This window comes from Aphelocoma coerulescens, chromosome 4 (assembly GCF_041296385.1).
Source record: "Aphelocoma coerulescens isolate FSJ_1873_10779 chromosome 4, UR_Acoe_1.0, whole genome shotgun sequence".
Lineage (NCBI taxonomy): Eukaryota > Metazoa > Chordata > Aves > Passeriformes > Corvidae > Aphelocoma > Aphelocoma coerulescens.
The window spans coordinates 18,856,563-18,879,803 of NC_091017.1; the positions used below are offsets into that span (position 1 = coordinate 18,856,563).

The 23,241-nt window shown below is 41.7% G+C and overlaps 1 protein-coding gene across 8 annotated transcripts in view; it reads right to left on the minus strand.

Moving 5' to 3' along the window:
* Positions 1-23,241, minus strand: part of ARHGAP24 (Rho GTPase activating protein 24) — a 247,525-nt gene that overhangs the window by 96,313 nt on the left and 127,971 nt on the right. For all 8 annotated transcript variants that reach the window (XM_069012940.1, XM_069012938.1, XM_069012943.1 and 5 more), the window contains one exon: positions 22,323-22,410. In XM_069012940.1, coding sequence (XP_068869041.1) covers positions 22,323-22,410 — 88 coding nt within the window. The remainder of the gene's footprint in view (positions 1-22,322; positions 22,411-23,241) is intronic.

Below are 23,241 nucleotides of genomic sequence, written 5' to 3' on the forward strand. Positions count from 1 at the left end.
GCTAAGTGTTGGCTCCAACATTCACGAGTTCTGAGACCAAAAGCATATACATCTGCTGGAGATTTCTTTACCAGCTCTTTTCCCAAACCTTGTGCAGCCTTGTTTCCCAGGCAGTGCAGATTAAGAAGGAGGGAGATCTTGAAGTCTTTAACTGCTAGACCTCATTCACCCAGACACTTTCCTGGCTGAAACAGTGTCTTATCCACTTGGCCCCTCTAGAAAGCAGCTTCCAAAGACAACCAAGATCTAAAGAGTACTGTCCAAACTCAGAGTGGCATCACATCATTTACTGCCTATGCTTCTCAGAAGCTAGGAATACTCCCAGATTGTTTTCCCTCTGATTCCCAAAACAAATCCACTGAAAAGCATCCAGGACTTTTGAGACATCGGGTTGATGTTAAACTGCCTGCCATTCTTGGAAACACCTTTGCCTGCAGTCTCCCAGTTACTCCATCAGTAATGGAGTGAATCTAATCGCTCTGCCATGACTCGTTGAGCTGATAGGCTGTATTAGCTAGAAAGCACTGAAAGCAGCTGTTTATTTTAGTGCTATTTGAGGTCATTAAGTAGCTACACCACTAAATCATCTGGGAGGGAAAAAAAAAAAAAAAAAAGTGGAGTCAGCTCAGAGTGGGAAGCATTAGTACATTAATGCCCTTTTCCTCTTTCTTCTGCTTCCTGCCATTAAAGGAACACAAAGTTCATCTTTGGCTGAGCCTCAAGGGACATACTGATATGATTTCATAATATGCAGAACACTGTCAAATGTGCTGGCTGGTTAGATACAGGATAGGACAAAAATATCTGCATTTCCTTATTAGCCCCCCCAAAGAAGTCAGCAATATCAAGGCAAAACGTGCAATCACCCTCCTCACCACCCAATCACCCAAACCCAAAAAATAAAATTCTTCCAAAGACAGAATCTTGTAGAATTCTAGGTACAAGCATAAAAGGTAAAGCACAGCTACACGCTGTCTTTGAAGGGGCGTTTCTGTAACTGACAAAAGCTTTTAAAGATGATACCCCACATACTTGCTCATTTTAAAACATGTTTTTCTATATAATAACAACTATGCAAAAGTTCCTCTTTTAGGGAAAAAAATATCTGTTGTACAGAATAAAAATCTTACACTAGATCCAACACTGAATTGTTAGGTGTGTATTCATTAAAGGCCAAAGAGCTTCCCAGGAGGATGCCTGCATAGAAGACAGGGGAAGGAGTGGAAGAGTTGTAATGTTACACTGTTTGAAGTTTCTGAAAATCAATCACTCTGTAGATGGATTTTATCAATTGTAGGCATACATTCTGACCTCAAAAAGGACAAAGTGTTTTTAAACATATCTTGGCATCTATAAATAAACAATACCAAGTATACATCCTTCTATTTATACACACACATCCCTTCTGCTGAATATAAACATATCCCATGGATGCTTTCATCATTAAAACTGTGTTACTTATCACTGAAACAGGACCTGATTTTTGCACATCTTGTTCTAAGTCAATTCAAGAGAAAGCTTCTAGCCAGCAAAAGTGAAATCCTAGATACTGTTCTTATTTAAAGGTCAACACGTTTCACAGGTAACTCAACCAGAGAGTTCTCCTTTTTTTTTTTTTAATTATAATAAATTATAGTTAAGGAACATCTTAGAGAGGGCATGGGTGTCTGGGTTTCTTTTTTCATGGAGTTCTATAATGCAATAAGCTACACAAAGAACAACAGACTAGCCTTCAATGTTATTGTTTGGTTTTCCACTGAAGAACATACTCTCAGAGCTGTAGTATATCTTATTACATATAAGGCTTTTGGATGCAATCTGGAAATCTGGCACAGACTTCCTGACCACATGCAGTTATTCAACTCCTTGCAATGAATTTACCCCCCAGAACATTCACGTGGGGAAATGGGGGAGAGAGGATGTTTAAACATAGCTGTTACAACTAAATTAAGATTTGATACTTAGTAGTTTTCAACCTAAAATCCTCTTTCCCATTTTGATGTATTATAGTATTTTCCATAATATCCTGTCATAATTGGGCTGCTTCTTGTTTATATTAAGTTGCTGGGAACTCTGCCACTGAGATCAGGAGTCAGATGTAATGCTGCAAAATTCTAAGTGGTGGTTTCCCAGACAGAGGTCATTTCCAATCGATCCAAAAAAAAGAGACTGTAAGATATTTAGAATATTTGGGCAAATTATTACTGGAACCAGTGAGCCAGTCACAAGTAGGATAGACACAAAAACATTTGACTAAGTTATGTTCCTTTACATTAATGGAACTGCATGTTTTATTTATAACATTGTCTCTATGAAAACATTGAGATACTGCCAGCTAAACATAAGAAACAAGCAGGCCAAATACTCTCTTGCAAGGTGCTAAACCACAAAACAACTTTGTGACAGGATTCTGATTTGTCACAAATTTTTGTTCCTTTCTGGGGAAAATTTATTATAATAATAATAAGATGCAGGAGCTTTGCAGTACTGATAAAAATGTAGATTCATCTCCACTGAGAAGTCAATTTTGCCAAACATTTTGATGTATTTGATAGATGAGGCATAGCAGCACAGACAAACACAGCTGCAGCTTCTCAGATCATCAACACTGACTTTCCAAAACAAGCCCTGATAAATCTGTCCACTTACTACAAAACTACATGTAAAGGGAAGTGGTTCAAAGACCAGAAATAGTCACAGCACGGCCTTCGTATTCATTCAAGTTCTGTTCCCATCCCTCTGCAATCTGAAGCAGGAGGCAACCAATTTCAGGTTATAAAATCACAGAATAGTCTGAGTTGGAAGGGATCCACAAGAATCATCAAGTCCAACTCCTGGCCCTGCAAAGGACTCACACCATATGCCTGAGAGTGCCTTGTCCCAATTGCCCTTGAGCTCTGGTGGGCTTGAAGCTGTGACCACTTCCCTGGGGAGCCTGTTCCAGTGCCCAGCCACCCTCTGGGTGAAGAGCCTTTTCCCTAATATTCAACCTAAAGCTCCACAGAGGGGGAAAAAAAAAAAAAAAAAAGAGCCTGTATTTACAGTTACCCTAGTTTGCTAAAAGACTCAAGCCTAAATCCCATGGGCATAACTTAACCAGTTTGCTGAATATTCCAACCTTGTAAACTGGGACAGACTCCAATTGTATTGGTTTGTTGTTTTTTTTTTTAATGTGGTGTGTTTCAATGCAAAAATTTCTCAAGAAGTTTTAAGAGACACCACAGAAGAAGAGGCAAGAAGAACTATTTCAGTTTGCTCTGTAAATCTGCTCTTAATATTTAAACACTCCTGGGCACTATAGTACACTTTTTTTTTTAAACACATAGCTTTATTTATACTGCAAATACATCAGAGAATGAGAAGAACTCCAGCTGAGCTGGGGCACAGGAGGCTGAAACTTGATCCCAGCGCCCCAGAGAACTGTCATTTTCCCTTCAGCTGTACCATCCACTTTGCTTATTTTTAATGAATCTTTCATAGGATGTTTGAAGTAGATTTCAATCCCATCCACCCTGCCAAAGACTGATCCAGCACTGTCCCTCAGAGTGCTCAGGGGAGCAGCAGCCCCAGCTCCTCTGACAAGTCCACGCCTGCATCCATGGAGCTGCACGCTCCCCTCGCTCCCAGGGCTGGGTATCTGGAGGGAAACTCTCCTACTCCAAGTCAGCCTTTCAGCTTTGGATTTCCTGTTACCTGTGTGTGCGACAGGGTCCGTCAGAGACAGGCCTGACTACAGCATTCTCCAGTTTTCCTGAGGCAGCACCATTAGCCAGAACGTTAAAACATTGTAACAAAACCAAAGTCTACAAGAAGTCTCCTGTAAAACAATTCCAAAAGGTTATTTAATTCAATTTAGGAATTATGTTTCTTTTCCCTACATCACATAGGTTAAATACTTGTTAGCACAGTACAGCATCTGAAACATTTACCCTAAACACTGAATATTTAAATGTTTAATAGCAGAATGGGAAAAGAACAAAAATCAAAACAACTTCCGAGGTTTCCCAGAGGCCATTTGGGACCAGATTTCCAAGTATTCACAGAGCTACACAGACATAAAGGTCAAGTGTCACAACACTTAACATTCAGCAACCTTCAGTAACTGTGAGGGTGAACTTCCCTCTGAAAAGAAGAGTGAATCATCCTCTTCAACACAGGCAAGTACTGAAATATAATTTTGAAATATACTAATACAAGGTGGAACAATTTTTATTTATTATTCAAAATTTAATACACAGATATTCAAGAAAGGCTTTTCTAAAATAGCTGCACATCCTAGGTGCCTCCTAGGTAAAGAATCTACATCCACATGGGTACAATCAGTCACAAGGAATCCTGTGACCCCAGTGTGCAGCATCACTCTTGTGCATGCACAATTCTGTGCAAGATACTAACTTCTTCTCAGCACTAACAGAAAAAAATGTAGCAGTATAAACCATGTTTCAGGACTGAGAATGGTATTCCTAATCCAATCAAAAACACCAGTTCAGATTTACCCTTTAGCCTGATGTGATTGCTGTGACACCACTGCATCTTGGCTTGCCAGCCTGCACCACGCCAGGACTCACCCAAGTGAGCAGGCCACTGCCAGCTCCAGAATTATGATGTGTTAGTGGTGAGCAGAGGACCACCAGCCCGAAAAACTTGGCATTTGTCAGGGACCTTGCTTCTGGAGATACTTAGCAGAATTGGCTGCTTTGCCGTGGCTGGGAGCTGAGGAAGCACATCCTCCAGGATTCTCCTAGAGAGACTCAGATGCAGAAAATCCTACACAGAGATGTAAAAAGTAAAGGTAAGGTGGTTTTTGGCACTCTGTTTCAGCATGAGCCAATGTAGGCTCCATTCCTCTGGCTGGTCATTAGCCCAAAGTCCTATGGCAATTATGAAGCAAATTACAGTTTGGAAGCTTCTGCACTCTCCTGCAGACATCTCAAAAGCAGAGAAGAGGGGACAGAGCTGCCCATTGAGGCTGAGAGCAATTTCAAAAGCCAATCTGTTGAGCAACAACACAAGGAGGACAAGCCCACAAAGAAAACACTGCTTCTCAGGCCATACTGCAGATGGAAAGAAAATCTGAAGTCTATTGTACCTCAGGTGAGCTTTTCTAACACCACAACTCTAATGCTCTTTTTCAAATCGCTGAGAGCCATCAAGGACAAGGAGAGAACTCTTCCATAGAGAGGAGATACAGATTTTATCCAAACAGGATGCAAGGAATGATCAAAATTTATGAAACATAATCCAAAGACCAAGCATAATTCTCCATTTGACTACTGCTCACAATGCAAAATATCTTCAGCATGTAAACACGTAGACAAATACAGAAAAATAGTTTTAATTAATTTAGCAGCTTTTGGCAGCTATGTGCATGATTTTAAAGAATCCACTTTAATACCATCTGATTTTATAATTTTGTTCTTAGCATGTTTTTTTTTTTAATTCTTATATTTTATTAACTACTTCTATCTGCTATGTGGCTGAACTACCAGCACCTTCCAAAAGGTGGGCTTTTTCTTATTACCTTGATTTTTTTCTTGTACATAGGGATGAATTGGTCTTTATAGCTCTTGTTGGCCAACACTTCTTGAAATTCAGCCTAGCAGCCAGACTGAGCTTATTTTAAACTCTAGCTGTTCATCTCACCAAATGGTTACAGCAGTTCCTGTACTTCCTCAAATACTCTCCAATTTTCAAGTAGCCCTGGACAACAAGAGAGCTACAGTGTCATTAGCACAGTATCACTAAGCTATTATTTTTAGCTATAAAATAGCATAGCGAGCACTTAGGAGTACAAGTGTCTAGCAGAAATGCAACTGGAAAGCATTTTATACAAATCAAGTGAGCAGAAAGTGAGCAGGCCACTGAAACAAACTTATATTTATATATGAAAGCTTTTTGCTTGCATAAATCAGTGAGTTTTCAAATTTCAAGATAATTTGTAATTTCAATGCAAACTGAAGAAACTGTTCACATATTTATCTTCTCTTCCTGTAATACATATATTAATTAAAGACAGATATATATGTTGATACCTTCCACATACATATGCCTGTCAAGAGAGAGGGAAAACAGTCTATCCTCAAGTATACAATCACCTGCTGCCATTTTATAACTTGCCAGCTTTGACATCATGCTAGTGAAAAATTCTATTAAGCATTCACTGCCTTTGCTTTCTTGCTAGTTTTGCTTACAGGATCTGATACAACATTTAAGGAAAAACTCTCCCATTTTCTGGGCTGCTTCATACTCAGTGGGGACTTTTGGAAGGGATGATTCCCCTTGGTAAACTGCTGGCACAGCTGAGGCACACTAGTCCGACACAGCTCATAATACATGGAATCAACCCTTCCTGTGTTACCAGTGCACAGCAGCATGGTTTTATTTTAGCCACCAAAATACATGTTTTTCTCTCTCTGTCAGCTGTACTCAGAACTGAGAGTACAGAACAATAAAGTCAATACCAAAATTGTAGTCAGCATCCTACTTTGGTTCTGCAAGCTTTGTGAGTTACCATTTCAATTTACTAAATTCAATACATCTCTGGAGTTTCCCTACTGGCTTCTCAAAATGATTATCCTTGCTCATGTTTCATTTCTGGACATAAAATAGTCACACAAGAAAAAAACAATAATAATAAAGTCAAGAAACACTGCATGCTTTTCTGCTGAGAAACATGCAGTGAGGACATGATGGATGGATTAAAACTGAATTCCCCAGCCTGAAAGTCAAGGCTTTGCTCAATTCTTCCAAGTCATCATACAGACAACTGTGGGACTTCACATAATTTATTAAGAAGATGACTACGTTGCTGGGGTAAGTTAAAATTAATTACACCAAGGCCAAACTCTCTTCTCACTCACGATGAAGAACATGAACGATGACTTCACTTCATGTAGACACTGTAACTAAGACTAAACACAAAACTTTCACTTTTAAAGAAGAGCATCTGTAGCTGAATGAGGCACATTAAGTGATCACTGTAACTACGGACACCAGCAAATACAGATGAGGTGACCAAGGGTATCTGGTGACAGTCCTTTCTCACACAAGACACTCAATGAATTAAATAGACTTGATTATCCAATACAGAAACAAAAATCAAGAGGAAAACATTGTTTGGCTCTTTCAAAGATATCTCAACAGATTCAACTACTCATCTTCAGCCTGAGATTACTGCTGTGAAAATAAGAAATACATAGAAATCCCACCTCTTCTTCAAAATATCATCCTAGTGCACAGCGCAGACAAATGAACAAACTGTGCTAAGGACATCGTATCAATTCTGCCAAAGTGTTTTTCTATTTTCAAGTCAAGAACTGTACTCTACAAAAATACGCCATCTATAAAGCAGCAAGTCTTCTTGCCATGGGTAGCCAGAACTGGTAACAGGCACTAAAAGCACCAACTTTCAGACAAACAAAAGCAGGGAGCAAGACACAGCTGTGACTATGTGTGAGGGCATCTCCTCACCACACCCACGAGATGTCTGCACTGGTAATTGGGAGGAGCATCACTAACATGGGCTAAGGCTCAGAGCATCCTACAGAAACCTGACTAGTCCAGCTTGCTTAGCAGCAGCAGGAAAGGCTGACTGGGGTGTACAACAGCCTGCCCTGGGAAGGCACATCAGCAAGGTGACGACAGGAGCGAACATTAAGAAGCCCTTGCTGAGGGTGGGAAGCTTTCCATCCTTACCTGGGTAGAGCTGTCTGAAAACAGCTCCCCACGATGGCTATGGCCACAGAACAGGAGGCTGCAGAGGGCAGCACTGCCATGCTCTTGGCCTGCATTACCCACCCCGGTGCAGCACAAGCAATAAAAATGAAACATTAACTTTATTAACTTCATGGCTGCATGGATCATAAAATTTCCTTGATTTTAAAGTCTCCCTGAAAACGAGTGGGCTCTTAATGGTATCAGACTTTGTTAATGCTGACTGAACCATAACTGGCCCTTCATGATAAAAGCTGGGACAACACTCCTTTCAGTCCTCCCCATAAGCCCCATTACGAGACTTTCAGGAGCAACATTTTTTGTGAGGCTACATGAAGGCTTTGGTCATTCAGACCAGAGTGGTTTGCAAAGGGTAGCTGGGGTGTGGAGTAACCAGGACAGGACTGGCATTGACAACTCTCAGAGAACAGTGAGGGCAAAAATTCAGCTAGCTCTAAGGCAGGAAGATGTAGGAGAGGGGAAGCAAAGACTCATCGGGGATGAAAAGGGGATTGCAATTCTTTCCCTTAGCAAGACAAAGAGAGAACTGGAATAAGTACAGGAACAACCGAAGGCCTGGCAACAATACCACTGCTTGCTGCCACAGGATACAAAATCTGAAGGACACTGGAAGCAGCAGCAAACAAGGGTGCTCTCAGCTAATCGGCTGGCACCGTATCAGGGCACAGTTCAGTCTGTTTACAAGGCCCTTACATTTGAGAGGTCTTCATGTACTACTTCATCACCCACCTCAGCAGAAATACTAAATGAATTTAGAGAAGCTGATCTTTGAGTATTTAAATTAATTTTAAATACAGAAACTATTCAGTAGGTCTGTTTAGTAGGAGAGGGGTTCTCTGTCACACCACAGAACAAAACACTGCTGTGGAGCACAGAGAGGTCATGCACCACTGCCTCAGATGCAGAAAAAATCCAGCTTGGATTTAAACCTCATTTTGTGTAAGAGCTGGCCAAGATTAAGCACTTAAGTACATAAATTAGTGATCACTGAAAGAACTGCCACACACTTCATATTATACTGATCTCCCCATCACTTCACAAAAAGAAATTTTCACCTTACTGTTAGAGAGATCATGAGTTCTACTGATCAGCAGAGCTAACTCTGATTTGTATTAATCATCTGCTTTAGAATATAATAACAATACTGATATTAAAACAAAGAATGATAGAAAAAGAAAGTCAAGGAATAGGTATGGTGACCAACTATAATTTTAAGGTCAAGTTCACATAACTCAGTAGCATTATACTTACCTCTAATTCACTTGTAGAGAAAAAACCACAGAACACCTTAGGTAAAGCACTGTGCATTACTGCCTGTATTTCAGACATGAGGACTCAACTGTGGGCCAACATGGTTTGAGGGGGTGTCACACATGTCACAGGATTAAAAGAGAGCTGATGCCTTAAAAAACAGCTGCAGATCCAACAGTACTTAATGGTACTCTGAGAATGTAAACCTCAGTTATCCCAGCTCCGGTGCTGACACTCTGCCAAACCTATCTGAACTGTGGTTTTATCACTGAAATGTGTAGGAGGTCCCATGGGATCAAAGGCTCTTTCAAGTGAGATATGACTTTCACGTTTTTCTTCTCCCATCATCTGCACATGTGGACAAAGTTGTACTCCAAACAAAATAAATCAACATATACACGTACACCTATTGCAGCACCTTCTTTAACAGAGCCCACTTCTCTGCAAATCTGTGTGGCTTTAAAAAGCCTGCCACATAAAAAGCCTTTGGGGATTCTTTAAAAAGGTTTTAGCACACTGGAATCTAATTCACTTTTGACAAGGCTTTTAAATGAGAATCACAAATATGCACTTCGAGTTAAGGCAGCAATTACAGCATTTTCAATACAGGCAGGTTGGGTATCACAGAAGTTCACAAAGATTAATAATACAGAGCCACAATAAATGGATTTCCAATTATTTGTGGCAAAACACCACTCTTCAGTCCATACAGACTGCCTCTAGAGATACACAGAAAGGACAAACCTCTCTGAAGGAAACACAGCTTGCCCATGGGCCCAAATCCCATTGTAATGACAACTTTCCGAAGTAGAATGCTGGGCTCTTGCCACTTTCCAGGAAGAACTACTGACTGATATACTTGGGTATTCAATGTATGGTGCACCCTTTTCCATATTCACAATAGATTCTTATTTTTAATTAAAGGAGAATTATTTAAGACATACCTCGATGCCTTTTTTTCCAATCACAAGGCAGCACAGATGTAAAAGAAAGATGAGAAATGTTTACATTTCAGTATCCAAAAAAAGTATTTGACAGGTAATGCATTTCTTGAATTATACTGTAGTTGAACATCTACGTTCTTTATTACTTTCAAGCTACATTCACACTTTAATAATATTGCAAAAACTGTAAGGTAATTATGCATATGATTCCAGTAAAGCAAAATTATAGCTATCTGAATGCTGCCAAAACATATCCCTGACTATTCCCATTCCCCATCACTTCTGTACCACATGCAGCAGTGAAAGAGGGAGAGACAACAAGGAGAGATTCACTTCATCTAACACCTGTAGCTCATCACCACCTGCAGTGTTATCTGGCAATACATGTCAAAAAGAAAAATAGATGTCCAGTAAACAGAAGGGACAAAATTTTGGATGAGCTAAAAATGACAGTGACTTCAGATATCCATCACTGACAAAACTATGACCCTTCTATCAGCATCATCCAACCCAGAACAGATGGAAGCTAAACGTGCTTTTATCCATGCCAGGCCCATAATGAACTGCAGGCTGCCTTCCCTGCCGGAATTCTCTCTCGCCGTTCCAGAGCTGCTCCTCTGCTGTACTGCAAATGGAAAGACAACATGCACACGTACATGTACCTTGCAGGAACAGATTTTATGCTGGGACTCTTCTTGAGCCTTTACCACAACTTGACTCTCAGTTGATAAGGAAGTTGACAAGGGTATGGCACACATTATTTCATGTTCCTCTTATATAAACACTCCTCCTTTATATACCTTTGTAGTAGCCCACTGCTTAATTCCATTATTTGTTCTCCTTAGCTCCAGCCATTATGGTATCTTGTACCTTGATTTTACTGTTTGGCTTGCCTGCTGCTAAAAGTACACTCTCCCACGTCGATGCCATTTTCTTCTCATCACTGAGCCATTAGAATTTTGTTCTCTGAGCAAAGACATATCGGGTGGTTTAGGCAGTTTATTTAAAGTTTCTCCTTAAGCCCCTGCTTTCTCCTCTGTCCCTAGAAAATGAGGTGCATACCTAGTAAGTCACAACACAAAGAAAAAGGCATGAAGTTGCAGGTGTCACGTCCTTCCAAAGGAAACCAGCCCCTGGTGTACCTAATCTAGTTTGGGGACATTTATCCAAGTTCAGCAAGGTCTCCACAGAGCTAGCTCATTCTCTCATCAGCTGGTGTAAGCCTCCTATTATTACCACTCTAACATTAAGGGCTTGGAAGGTGTTACAGTTCCTGACAGGCACACTACCCCATAACCATGTTTGGGAGCCCCGTGCTGGCCCCACTCGCTGCTGGTGCAGCCTGTCCTTCCGTGGCAGAATGAAGAGACACGTGGTGCCCTGTCCCTCTCCCCCAGCTCCTTCACCACTCTGGCATGCAAGGCACAGACACGTTTGCCCTTTTACCACCACACCCCTCCCATTCCTATCTCTTGCCAAAGGCAGCATCCCAGCAGGCACGCTGCCAGCTCCCTCCGCCAAGGTCCAGGACAATGATGTGCTCTGTGCCCCCGCAGCCACCGTGCCAAATGGTAGCATATGGCACCTTCCCCCCAGATCCCATAGCTGCAGTGCTGCACTTGGCAAGCCACAACAATCACCCCTTCCTGGGTGTTCTCCATGCTGGCACGCAGTGGAGTGGCTGACATGGCTGTCACATTTTCCACTGTCATCCTGAAAGGAGCCCTTTGCGGAGCAGATCCGGCAGCGCACGGACAAAGGGCAGGCTGCTCCCGACACGCGCCGCCTGGAAGGCACACCACGGAGTGGGAATGTTGGCTGCTGGGTATAGCTCACATCAACCCAGAGCAAGCAGTCCTACTCTTCCCACAGCAGAGAATGTTCGGTCTGCAGCAGGAATCAACGTAAGACCATGAAACAATGCTCCTTGACTTCATGCTCTCATTAATCATCACCTAAATTGTAGGCCTGCTCCATTAAAACCTGACAGTCAGCCATGGGCTTGCAGTTTGATGCTATCTCTTCAAGAACACACATCAATCACCTGTTCCTCCTTGCTATCGCTTCCAGAAAATAAAACTTAAGTGCTCACTGAATTTATGGTTATAGCAGGGATTTGAAATATAGCACAGAATATCACAATTTCACAAGTTATGCCCATCAGATTTGTAAGAGACATAGTTTAATTAGCAGAGATTTCCATCTCCAGAGGTAGCAGTACAAGCTATGACTCCATGAGGAGAGATGAGACAATGTCGGCCTAGGAAGAGACATTCACACCCCACAGAAAGGTGTCCCTTTCCCCTCAAAGGGAAGGAATCAGCCTAACCTTGCTTTTAACATGCTGCATAACAAATCAGCACCATGTACTAGTACATGATATAACTCTCAAACTGGCTGATATTCTGCCTTTTCAGCCTTAAATTTGACACCATGCTGAAGAAACAAAGACAAGAGCGAGGTCCTTGTAGTCACCACAGGTGTGAAAATTTTTTCCCACCCTTTTAATACAAAGCTGGAAAAGAAGAAAGATGACGCTTTATTTTAAATCAGGATCAGCGTTCCCCAGGCACCAGTAATGGAAAAGGGGGAAGATGAAAGAGACTGCAAAAGGGCAGGATGAAAAGCAAAGGACTTGTGAGCCTCTTACTGCCACAGTCACAGGGTGGAGGGTTAAGTCAGGCAGCAACACCCAAGCACTTGAGGAAAAGTGAGTTGTCTGCCATAAGATCTGCAAACTTTAGGAAAGTAATCCAGTTTCAATTCAGATTACCTAGGCACTAGGAAGTAACATATTTTGAGGATGCTTTGTTAAACCATCATTTAATCCAAGTGGAACTTGGATTATCCCACTACTTTCAGAGATGAGAGGGATTCACAAGCTTGTGTCCTTTTCCTCCCACATCAGGAGCAGAGCTCTTTGGTGCACCAAGGAGGCGAGATCTGCCTTCAGACTCAGCCACCAGCTTTCCAGACAGCTTCAGGCAAGTCACCTCATCTCCATCTTTCCTGCCATTTACAGTGGAATCCCACCAGCTATACCACAGCAGAGGTATATATGCATCTTAACTGAGTTACATTTTGCAGCTGCAGATGTTCTTGCTGAAAATGGTAATGAGCATGGGAATTTTATGTTGGTTTTTATTATTATTATTATTATCACTATTATTACTACTACTACTATTACAGAAGAGCTGTACAAGAAAATACCTCACCAAATAATGACATCTTGAATGTCTAAGCCTTTGGAGCTTCCCTCCATAACATCTCTGTCTCATTTCTTCCTACAATGCTGTTTTCATTACTTAATCAAATACAGAGTGTCTTTTAACAACTGAAATACAGAAAGTGCACACAAACAATTATAATAAAAGCATTATTTTCTTATAAAACCTTGCATGTTGACTAAAACTGATGGATCCTCAATTCTGTGAGCGAAGTAATCATCATCACACTACATCCAAATAATAGCAGTATGGGCATTTAGGAACATCTTTTCTCAAAAGAAGCCTGGGATTATCACTGCCTCTGACTTTTCCCTTTTTCCCAGTACCTTCTTTCCACTTCACAGAATTTGCTGGGGAATCTAAGTTTCAAACTGTGCTTCATGATACATCAAGGATATGTCAAAAAGCAATAATGAAGCTAAAAACTGTAGCCCTGAACAGGGTATCCCAGACACAAGAACATCTGTTACTTCACCGGACTTTTTGATGTCGCCACTAGAGGGACTTACATGAAGCTAAAAAAAACCGAACAACCAAGCAGAGGAACCTTAATTATCTGTAACAGATGCCCTTAAGGCAGCCCCTGTATTTAGGAAGAGAAAAGGCATTTTGTTGCTTTCGAGGCAAAGTTTGTACTTGCACCCCAGAGAATACCAAAAGTGTCAACACACAAGATTTTGTACAGGCAAACAAAACAGACATGGACACAAAGTTAATGGATACAGGCCTTACTGAGGACCTGCTGTAGCTTCACAACTCATTCCAGCCGTACCTTTGGGGTGCAGTGTATCTTCAGCCCCACAGAGTCTGCACAGTCAAAGTTCAGGGATTTTTTCACACCTCTTAACAGAACAATGGAAAAAGCCAATATTGTGCTTCCCCATACATATAATTTGGTCCCCAAATCACCATCAGAAATGGTCCAAGCAACAAGCTCTCATTCCAGTTACCTTTCTCACTACCCACAGACCACCTGGCTTTGTGGGAACTCTCTCTGCATTTCTGGCACTGCATAAGCTGTTTTCCAATATTATTAATGATCATCAAAATCCAGTGCCAGCTGGAGTGCTGAGGCAGAGAAAAAAAATCTCATTGTTGCTGTGATTACAACTGGTAGCATTTAAAATCGGGTGGGAAAAAGCCATATCCCAATGTAATTATCATGATGAGCTACACCCTCACTAAGAGCCAATCTGGTGCACACCAACAATAATGGTGGAAGAAGTTTATCACAAACTTGACCAGTTTTTATCACTAAGTTTGCTTTTTTGCCACCTAAGTTTTTAAAGCTGCCACTGCCATTATGTTCCAAATTCTTCTGTGTAGCAGATGACCTCCAGAATGACAGCAGTGGGTCACAAATGATCGATATTGCTAATTTAACACACCTCAGATCACACGCACCACGGGGTAAGCAGGATCAATAAAAGCAATCCACTTCTAAATTAAAAGACACAAGTGAAAAATAACTTTTTAACTTCAGCTTCATACACCATGCTTGAGTAATGGTATATTTTTATGGAGTATGGGTGAATTTTTATAGAGTCGGTGCAGTCTTCTGCCACATGAAACTAATGTCACTGAGAACAGATGATTAAGGAGAATTACTTTAGATGAAAGAAAATGAAACACATAATTGTTCAGTAGTTTTCAGAAGTAATTCACCTCTCATCTATTTTCAAAATAGACTGTAACTAGGAAACAGCGTTTAGAAAGCAGGCAATATTACTACTACTTCTAATATAAACACACACAATTTTAACCTATAGGCTGCATTCATTCACAGAGATAGATGGGATTCAAGATAACAGGGTCTATTCATGAAATTTTGTGATATTCCACTAAATATGAAGTTACACACCCAAGCCATATGAGCAAAGAGAAATGTGTTCATTCTGCACCTGCTGCATACCTCAGAGAGGGCTCTTCTTTTATTTGGCTTTTATATAGTTCTTACATCTAGATTTAATTCCTTCACTTCTAAAGCAGATGGCCTAAACTTCTACGATCAGATAAATTTAGGCTGAAAAAAATCAATGAATTAATGTTTCTATACTGAAAGAAATTATGTGTAAAACAGTTTTTTCAGGCTCTTCTTTGCTACATACCAGTGCTTGAGTTCTACCAGAAAAGCGACCTCATCTTCTGAATGGGAAAAGGTGCCTCATCTCCCCTTACATGATAAACAGGACATTTTCTGGTAGTTCTTCAGTAGCCCAAATCTGAGTCACACCAATCTCAATCTTTAAGCAGATGCAGTATTATGAGGGGATCTTCCATATGAAGGAGAGGAGGCAAAACTAGTCAGGTCACTCTGGAAATGTGTCACAATCTTAGTCTTGCTTCCCTCTCCCAAACCCCTCATATACAGGCTCTCATTACTTCAGACTGACACCATTAATACGCAGTATCATCTCAATTAAATATGTGTGGACACATAGGCACAGAAAGGTAGGACTTGGTCCAATGTCACAGAAAGAGGTACTGGAACAAAAAGCACGTATCTTAAACTTGGTGCCCTCCCCCAGCTGTTGTTCAGAAGCCATGTGAAGAAAGGCACAAAAACACAGGTAAAAAGGGATTATTACATGCACTGCCTTGTACAGAAATGAGCTTGAAATTAGCAGATTTTATGGTGGCAGCACAACAGCTCAGTGGTGTGACCCACCATCTCATTTCACAGGCATGTAGGATTGAGGATGGTTTGGGTTCTGTTCTGCCCAGGAGACAAAGCTGTTACAGGCACATCAACTAATTCTGCATCATGAGAGCTGCTGCTCAAGATGGAAAAGCATTCATTCCCAGTGAGCCCTCACCATTAACCTTGGGAGAAACATGCAGCAAGGCTTCAGGCAGCTTCATTTCCCTGGCACACTGACTCCATGCACCTCCAAGACTCACTTAAAAAAAAAAATCAGTTTTGAATCACCTTTCGAAGGATGAGAATGAGGCAGGGCATGCCAATGTGTTCAAGTGAAGAGAGGTGGCTCTCTACCAGATACATTTTTGAGAAATGTATCACTGTTAATAAGGACGACAAGGCTTTCAGGAGATCTTCGACAGGGAACGAGCAGCGCTCCAAGCTGCTCTAGCGCAATACACGACTACAGGGAGAGATATCTGTGCAGCAAGGCTGGTGCCCATTTGATTAAACAGCCTGTCTGCTCCCTCCACAAGCTATCAGAGGTACAATTAGCTCAGTCGGCGGTATCAGCAATGCCCTTGAGGTCCTGTGCTCCTGACAGCTAATGAAGAGGCACTGCTGGCTGTCAGCACGTACAGGGGGAGGCATTCATCTTCCTGGCAGCGCCAATTAAATCCACCCGCATCATACCAGGAGTCAAGAATTCAGCACCGGGAACGAGTCAGAGCAGCTGAATGGTTTAACACCTCATTTTTGGGTTTTACACTGTGGAGAAAAGGGAATAAATTGTGCTAGCTATGCTGATGGCAAAGGGAATACGGAGAATCTGCCTGACAGCAAAGGCAGAGAGAGCACCCTCAGTGCTCAGGTGTGTGCACATGTGTGCTTTGGAAAGGCTTTTTTTTGCATCAGGGCAGGAAACCTCTCAATACACAAACAATTTTCTCCTGAAGTCAACAGAAGAGAATTTGCTTATTGCACTGTGCTGCCAATACTCTGCTAAGCCTTCAAGGAAAGCTACTCGCTGTATGTGTGGGTGTATCCTCACTTAGGATATGGCAATTACTCCTGAGAAGATAAGGCAAGGAACTCCTGCCCCTTATTTCTTACAAGGTTACATCCTTACAGTTCTATTTCAAAACAGCAGGCTCAAAACCTTCTAAAACATTTCTATCCCTGAGACATGATGCTGCACCATATCAGCCACAGTCAAACATGTCAGCTAATCATCTGCCCTGCTTGGTGCCTCATTGTAGAGTCCAACCTGTCCCACCCCACAGAAGTCTGGCTGTCAATATGACTTACAGGACTAAAAAGCACTGATATCAGAGGAGAAGGATATTGTAGAAGCTACAGTAAGCACCTGGCATCCAACCTGCTAAGGTATACAGGAGGACTACAAAGAAAATAGCTTTTTTAGCCAAAAAAGATGTATCTGTAATTCCTGTTTTGTCTTACTTGTGTCTCTTAGGGAAAAAATGCAAGTACACTTACTAAATCCACATTTTCCAGGCCTTCGTGGACCCTTAATTAAAACCACTATGAATCAGTAGGTGCCACGAATTAGCCCCTAGTGTGGCCTTCCCATTTCAGGTGTTTAAGAACTCATGGCAAAAGTCTCAAAAGGGCTTAATCTGCTAAACACTGTATAGCAACAGGGAACTCAAGAGGTTTTGATTACTTCACAACAGACTGGCATCCATTTATCTTGTCAAACCCCACAACTCCTTTGTGGAGGCTAAAGGGCCTGTTTACTGACAGGGAGATCAGCGTGACACACACAAGCAAAACAGACCCCACCTGACTGTCAGCCATGGAGGCACAGACCTACCTATGCAAATCTCAGCTGACTAAAAGGAGTGAAAACCTACTGCAGCAGAAGAAGCAAAAAAGGAGAAGTAGTTTATTATCCAACCTTTCAGGTACAGGAAGCTTATAAAACCCCAAACCTCAAAGCCATCTCACACTCCTGACCAGAACAGCTAATCTGAAAGAAATGTAATTTGCCATATAGCATGCAATTAAATACATGAAGAAACAAAGAAAAAGGCCTTTGGATGCCACTTTTCCTCTACGAAAAAAAAAAATTTTAACTATTACAAAATTCTGGGAATTTAGTCTTTCACTTCCTTACAGAGGTTTTAATTAAGAGCCTGACAAACTGACCTTTAACAAAAGTGGATGGTGCTGAAGGTAATTCTTGCCTTCTGCAGTCTCCACCATCCATGACTCAAGATAAGATCCCATGTTCCCTGATAGGAAGGGAGATAGCCCAGAATCCACAGGCTAAAGAAATCAACAGGCACACAAATGCAGAAAAAAGCATCGGCAGAGACTCCAAGTGACTTTGCTGAAATATTACAGTTCTTTCCTAACAGTCTGAATAATCCCTAACCATGAAACTTTGACTTAAGCTGCAGACACATAACTTGGGACTGCACAGAGAATGCTTTTAGTGGGATGAACTAAGTTTGGTACCTCAGTATGACCAAGTGCAAATTCATCCACACAGATGCACATGCTGGACTATGATACTTTGTCAATGGTAAAAAACACAACACAGATGCACAAAGTTTACAAGCAAAAGATTCCACAAGGAATACCGAACACCAGTATTTGGAAATTGATGTTCTAGTTTAAACAGTACTAAACAAATACTAAAACTCATGCAACTGCAAAAACTCATCAGAGAAATCTTTAGGATATTTATGTCTCTAAGGAAATTCATGATTTAGATCAGAGCATACAACCAGGTCACCTGCTAGTGAATATGGTCCTGAAAGTAACCTTGTCCTCTGTGCTAATTTTTCATGAAATCTGCATTAATACAGGACTGGGACAAAGAAAGACATGATTCTGTAACATCTGAATGATGAGGCACCACTGGAGTGATGATCTGGCTTCTTACCTGAGGCCAAGCTGCAAAATGATTTATCAGACTCAGAGGAGGACATCTGCCAGCACACAAGGTTCTCAAGTAACAGCAGCTGGTGGGATAGCAGTATAAGCAGCTTAGTTTCCAGGATCAAAGTCCAGTCAATGATGAAGCATATTCCTTTGTCCATTCAATAACCATCATCTCTTCTAGACCAATTGCCTACGTAGTCCCAGATTATTCTGAGCTGGTGGTGCTTTCTGAGAGCATCAGGAAATGAGGATTCAATCCTTGGAGCTCCTACAAGCATCCAGACATCCCTGGTAAGCATCCACGGGCCTCTACTGCAAGGCTTTTTTTCATGCTGCACTTGCCCAAAATGCCTTCACAGAGCAACCCTTGGACAGTTCAGGAGACCCTAAAAAAAGACTCTTGAGCCTGGTGTGAGAGAGTGGACGAGCCTGAGCTTCCCACCTCTCTGTGCCTGGCTCCTCCTGGTGCCAGTGAGGTGCAGGAATCCTGCCTGCAAACCACCACACATGCAAACCACAGCAGTACCTCTGTCCTGCACCTACAGGTGACACGTAATCCACTGAGACACAGCAGGGTCACCTGCTTCAGATCTGTGGGAACAGAGATGCCTTCCCCCATTACACCTACACACCAAGAGGAAAACCTCAGGTTTTCTTTAGAATGCAACCAATGCACAGAATGAGGTTTTATCTACTATATAAAGCTCATAACAATTAGCAAAACTAATCACACAATTTGGCTATATGTGCACATTTCCCACTAAAAGTATTAATTTAAAGCCTCTCTTCTGATTTTTGTTGACTATGAAACATTCCTCTGAGTGCAAGAGAAGCTGTTAATAAGCACAAGCATCACTAATCCTTTCATGGTCACTGACTCCAGCACAGAAAACTCCCACACAGAAGCATGGCGTGGGCCTTGTGCTGTACAGGAGAAAGTCTCCCTCCTGTAAATTAACTGTCAGCACACCAATTTTTTTTTAAAAAGGAAAAGTTTTAAGTATTAAATCATGTAGTGACTTAGGGAATGAACAGAATGTTTTCAAAATGCAAATTGAAGGCATCTGTATTTTAATTACAGCACCAAAACTGCAAGATACTTGTCTCCACACACATTTTTTTCATTCATCTTCAGAGATGGCTGCATACAGAGTATTAGTTTCACAGTATAAACCTACTCCCACGTACATTCCCAAAATAATTTGCATGTATTACCAATAAACAAACACACGCACACAAGTTTTCAGGCCGCCCACAGACATGATAGACAAAAAGAGGACTTGTCACTTTTGCTCTTGGGATTGTAACCAAAATTGCTTCAACTTTTAATACAGGGAAAACAGAATGCAAGAGCAGCATGAGCTTCAGCACCATATATTTAACACAATGCTCAGTTAAGATGACAAAATTTTTAAAAATCTGCACGTAGATCCTGCTGCTACATAGCTGATTTCCCATATGAAAGCTAACAAAGGCTAAACAGAACCTTAACTACAATACATTTTTCTGTGTTACACTCAAAGAGCTCGGTTTTGTTGCTGTCAGCCTATAAAATTGACTTTTATACTGAGTCACTAAGAGGAGACGGATGACAAACAGCTCCATTACAGAAGGCTGACAAATTCTTGCCTTGAGAAGCAAAAGTGACATGATGACAGTGGCAATGCTCAGTTCATCTTTGTATAAAACACAGTGGGCACTTCTACTTCACTACTACACATCTGCACTGTGATGCCACCTCCACAGTCAGTCTGAGCCTTCATTTTAATTTCATCCCTCAAAGACCAGTGCTGTGGCATGAAATGTCCTGACTTCCCAAAAAACTTTTTTCTTTTCATCATGAATCCCTGGCACAAGATGTCCAGTAGGAAATCTCTATAGCCAAATGCTTGTTAGCAAGGGGTGGGGAGGGGGGAAATAAATACATTGGTGCTATCCTAAAACACATTCAAAACCCCATTCTCAGAACTGAAAACAAGCAGAACAAAACAAAACACAAAAGCCTACCTGATTCTCAGGGATGCTCCAGATAAACACTGAATTCTGCCCAAAAGTAACTACAAATTACTTTTTAGCTTGACTCCATAGAAAGGTGGCCTAAAAAAACATTCTGGGAAATCACAAGAGCAACTGCACTCTTAACTTGGGCATGAAGGATACACATCCCCAGGGTCAGCATTATCAGACAGATTAAGGTGTCACATGCATCAGGACATATGGAGAATTCTCTTAATTTCCAACGGAAAGAAGATTTTAGTCAACTCCAGACTTGCAATGCTAGTAAGCAAGTTTCTTTCTGTATTTTGAACATATAAAAAAGAGACTTTGAGAAGACACTGTGAGAAACTTTTCCAATCTGATTGATTCAAGATTGGGGTGAGTGTTAAACCTCAGAGATACCACACTGGCTTTCTTTGCATAATAATCCCTTACTGCACGTCTTTCATAATCAAGCTTTGAAGCCTACTTCATATTTCTGACACTTTTACAATATATTAGAAATTGGCACATCAGTGAACACAACTACATTTGTGCCCTGATACTAAGATGGTTTAAGACCAAGAACAATAGACATTACCATCTATTTGCCCTTCCAAATAGCTGTAATATGAGGTGCACTCACACAAAAGTAGTATAGGGATTAAGAGAACATATTGAATAAATACACTGGGCTGGCTGGATGTGGAAACAATTGTTTAGTTTGGAAAAGATGCTTAAAATGAAGCCCAGTCCATAACCCAACACTGCAACATCCACCACCGAACCATGTCCCTAAGCACTGCATCTACACATCTTTGAAATCACTCCATGTATGGTTGACTCTCCTACTTCCCCTTCCACAAGCCTGTCCCAATGCTTGACAACCCTTTCAGTGAAGCAACCTTTCCCAATATCTAATCTAAATCTCCACTAGTGCAACTTGAGGCCATTTCATCTCATCCTGTCACTTGCTACCTGCAATAAGGTCCTCACCCAGCTTCCTCTTCTCCAGGCTAAACCACCCCCAGCTCCCTCAGCCGTTCCTCAGACCTGTGCTCCAGCCCCTTCCCCTTCCCCATTGCCCTTCTCCAGACTCCCTCCAGCACCTCAGTGTCTTTCTTGCACTGAGGCGCCCAGAACGGGACACAGCGCTCGAGGTGGGGCCTCACCAGTGCTGAGTACAGGGGGACAGTCACTGCCCTGGTCCTGCTGGCCACACTGTTGCTGATGCAGGCCAGGTGCCATTGGCCTTCTTGGCCCCCTGGGCACTGCTGGCTCATGTTCAGCTGCTGGTGAGCACCCCCAGGTCCTTTTCTGCCGGGAAGTTTTCCAGCCACTCTGCGCCCAACCCATAGTGCCACATGGGGCTGTTGTGATCCAAAAGCAGGACCTGGCACTTCCTTGCCCTGAAGAATTCTGCTTTACACTAACAAATAAAATACACATCCTTTTCCTATGCTGCCCGGGGGTGAATGAAAAAATTATGAACCAATATATTAACAAATTAAACCTTTTTTTTTTCCCCTTAAATTGAATCATTAATCACCTTCAGCTTCTGTTCTGGCACAACAGATGTGGCCATTCATCACTGAGGACAAACTGCAAAGGCTTTTCATATGGTGTAGAATATCCTACCTGGAACAACTTCAAAAAGGAACTTTCCTGGACTTTCTTCATTGCAGGGATGCTCAATTACTCTGTTGCCAGGCAGAAAGATGGTACCCTAAAGAAAAAAAGTAACAACAAACATGGGATTAACACCGCTACCATGCTTCTGATAGACTAATACTGCTTCTTTTTGGACTGGGTTAAACATGAGTTTTTTCACTGTAAACATCTGAGCACCTGATTTCCAAAGTGAGATTGAGGAGGGATTATCCCAAAAGCCAAAATGATAGATCCCCTTAATTAACTGAGGCATTTGGTAACAGCTCTAGGTTTTTCTGATCTCTTGGGTATTTGATGCTATGCAGACTTTTGTATTTATCACATATACTAATCCCACTGTTCTGCAAGGAAAAATCTTAAAAGAAAGGGTTAGTGAAGAGCTAGGAAGTTGCATACGTGAGGCAGGGGAACTCAGCAGTCAGGCTTCTTAGCTAAAGCCAAAAGGGGTGTGGACAGAAGAGTAACCTCACTTTGTGGAGTGCATACCCAGCTTCTGCTCTGGGCCCTTTTCCCATAGCATCCCAGGGAAGAAACACAGAGAAAACATCCCACTCCCACCCCGTGGCTGCAGCATGCCAGGCTGCTGGTGCTAAGGTACAGCAGGCACAGAGGGAGTCCTGTCCAAAGATGCGTTTGCTACGGGCAGAGAGATGTCAGAAAATCTGTGATGGGCACTGGATGCCTTTATTACACTTTCACTACCTTAAGAGGGCAGGTGGGGAATTTTGTGCATGTTTTTAGTAAGACTGATTACCAGAAACAACCCCTGCGACCCTCAAAACATTTCTGGGGGTGTGTTGAAGACACAGTTTATTCCCTCCCCTTTGGATACATGGGATGGATAGAGCACCCCTTTCCTCTGAGAGCTCTTTTTCATTTTTAGAAA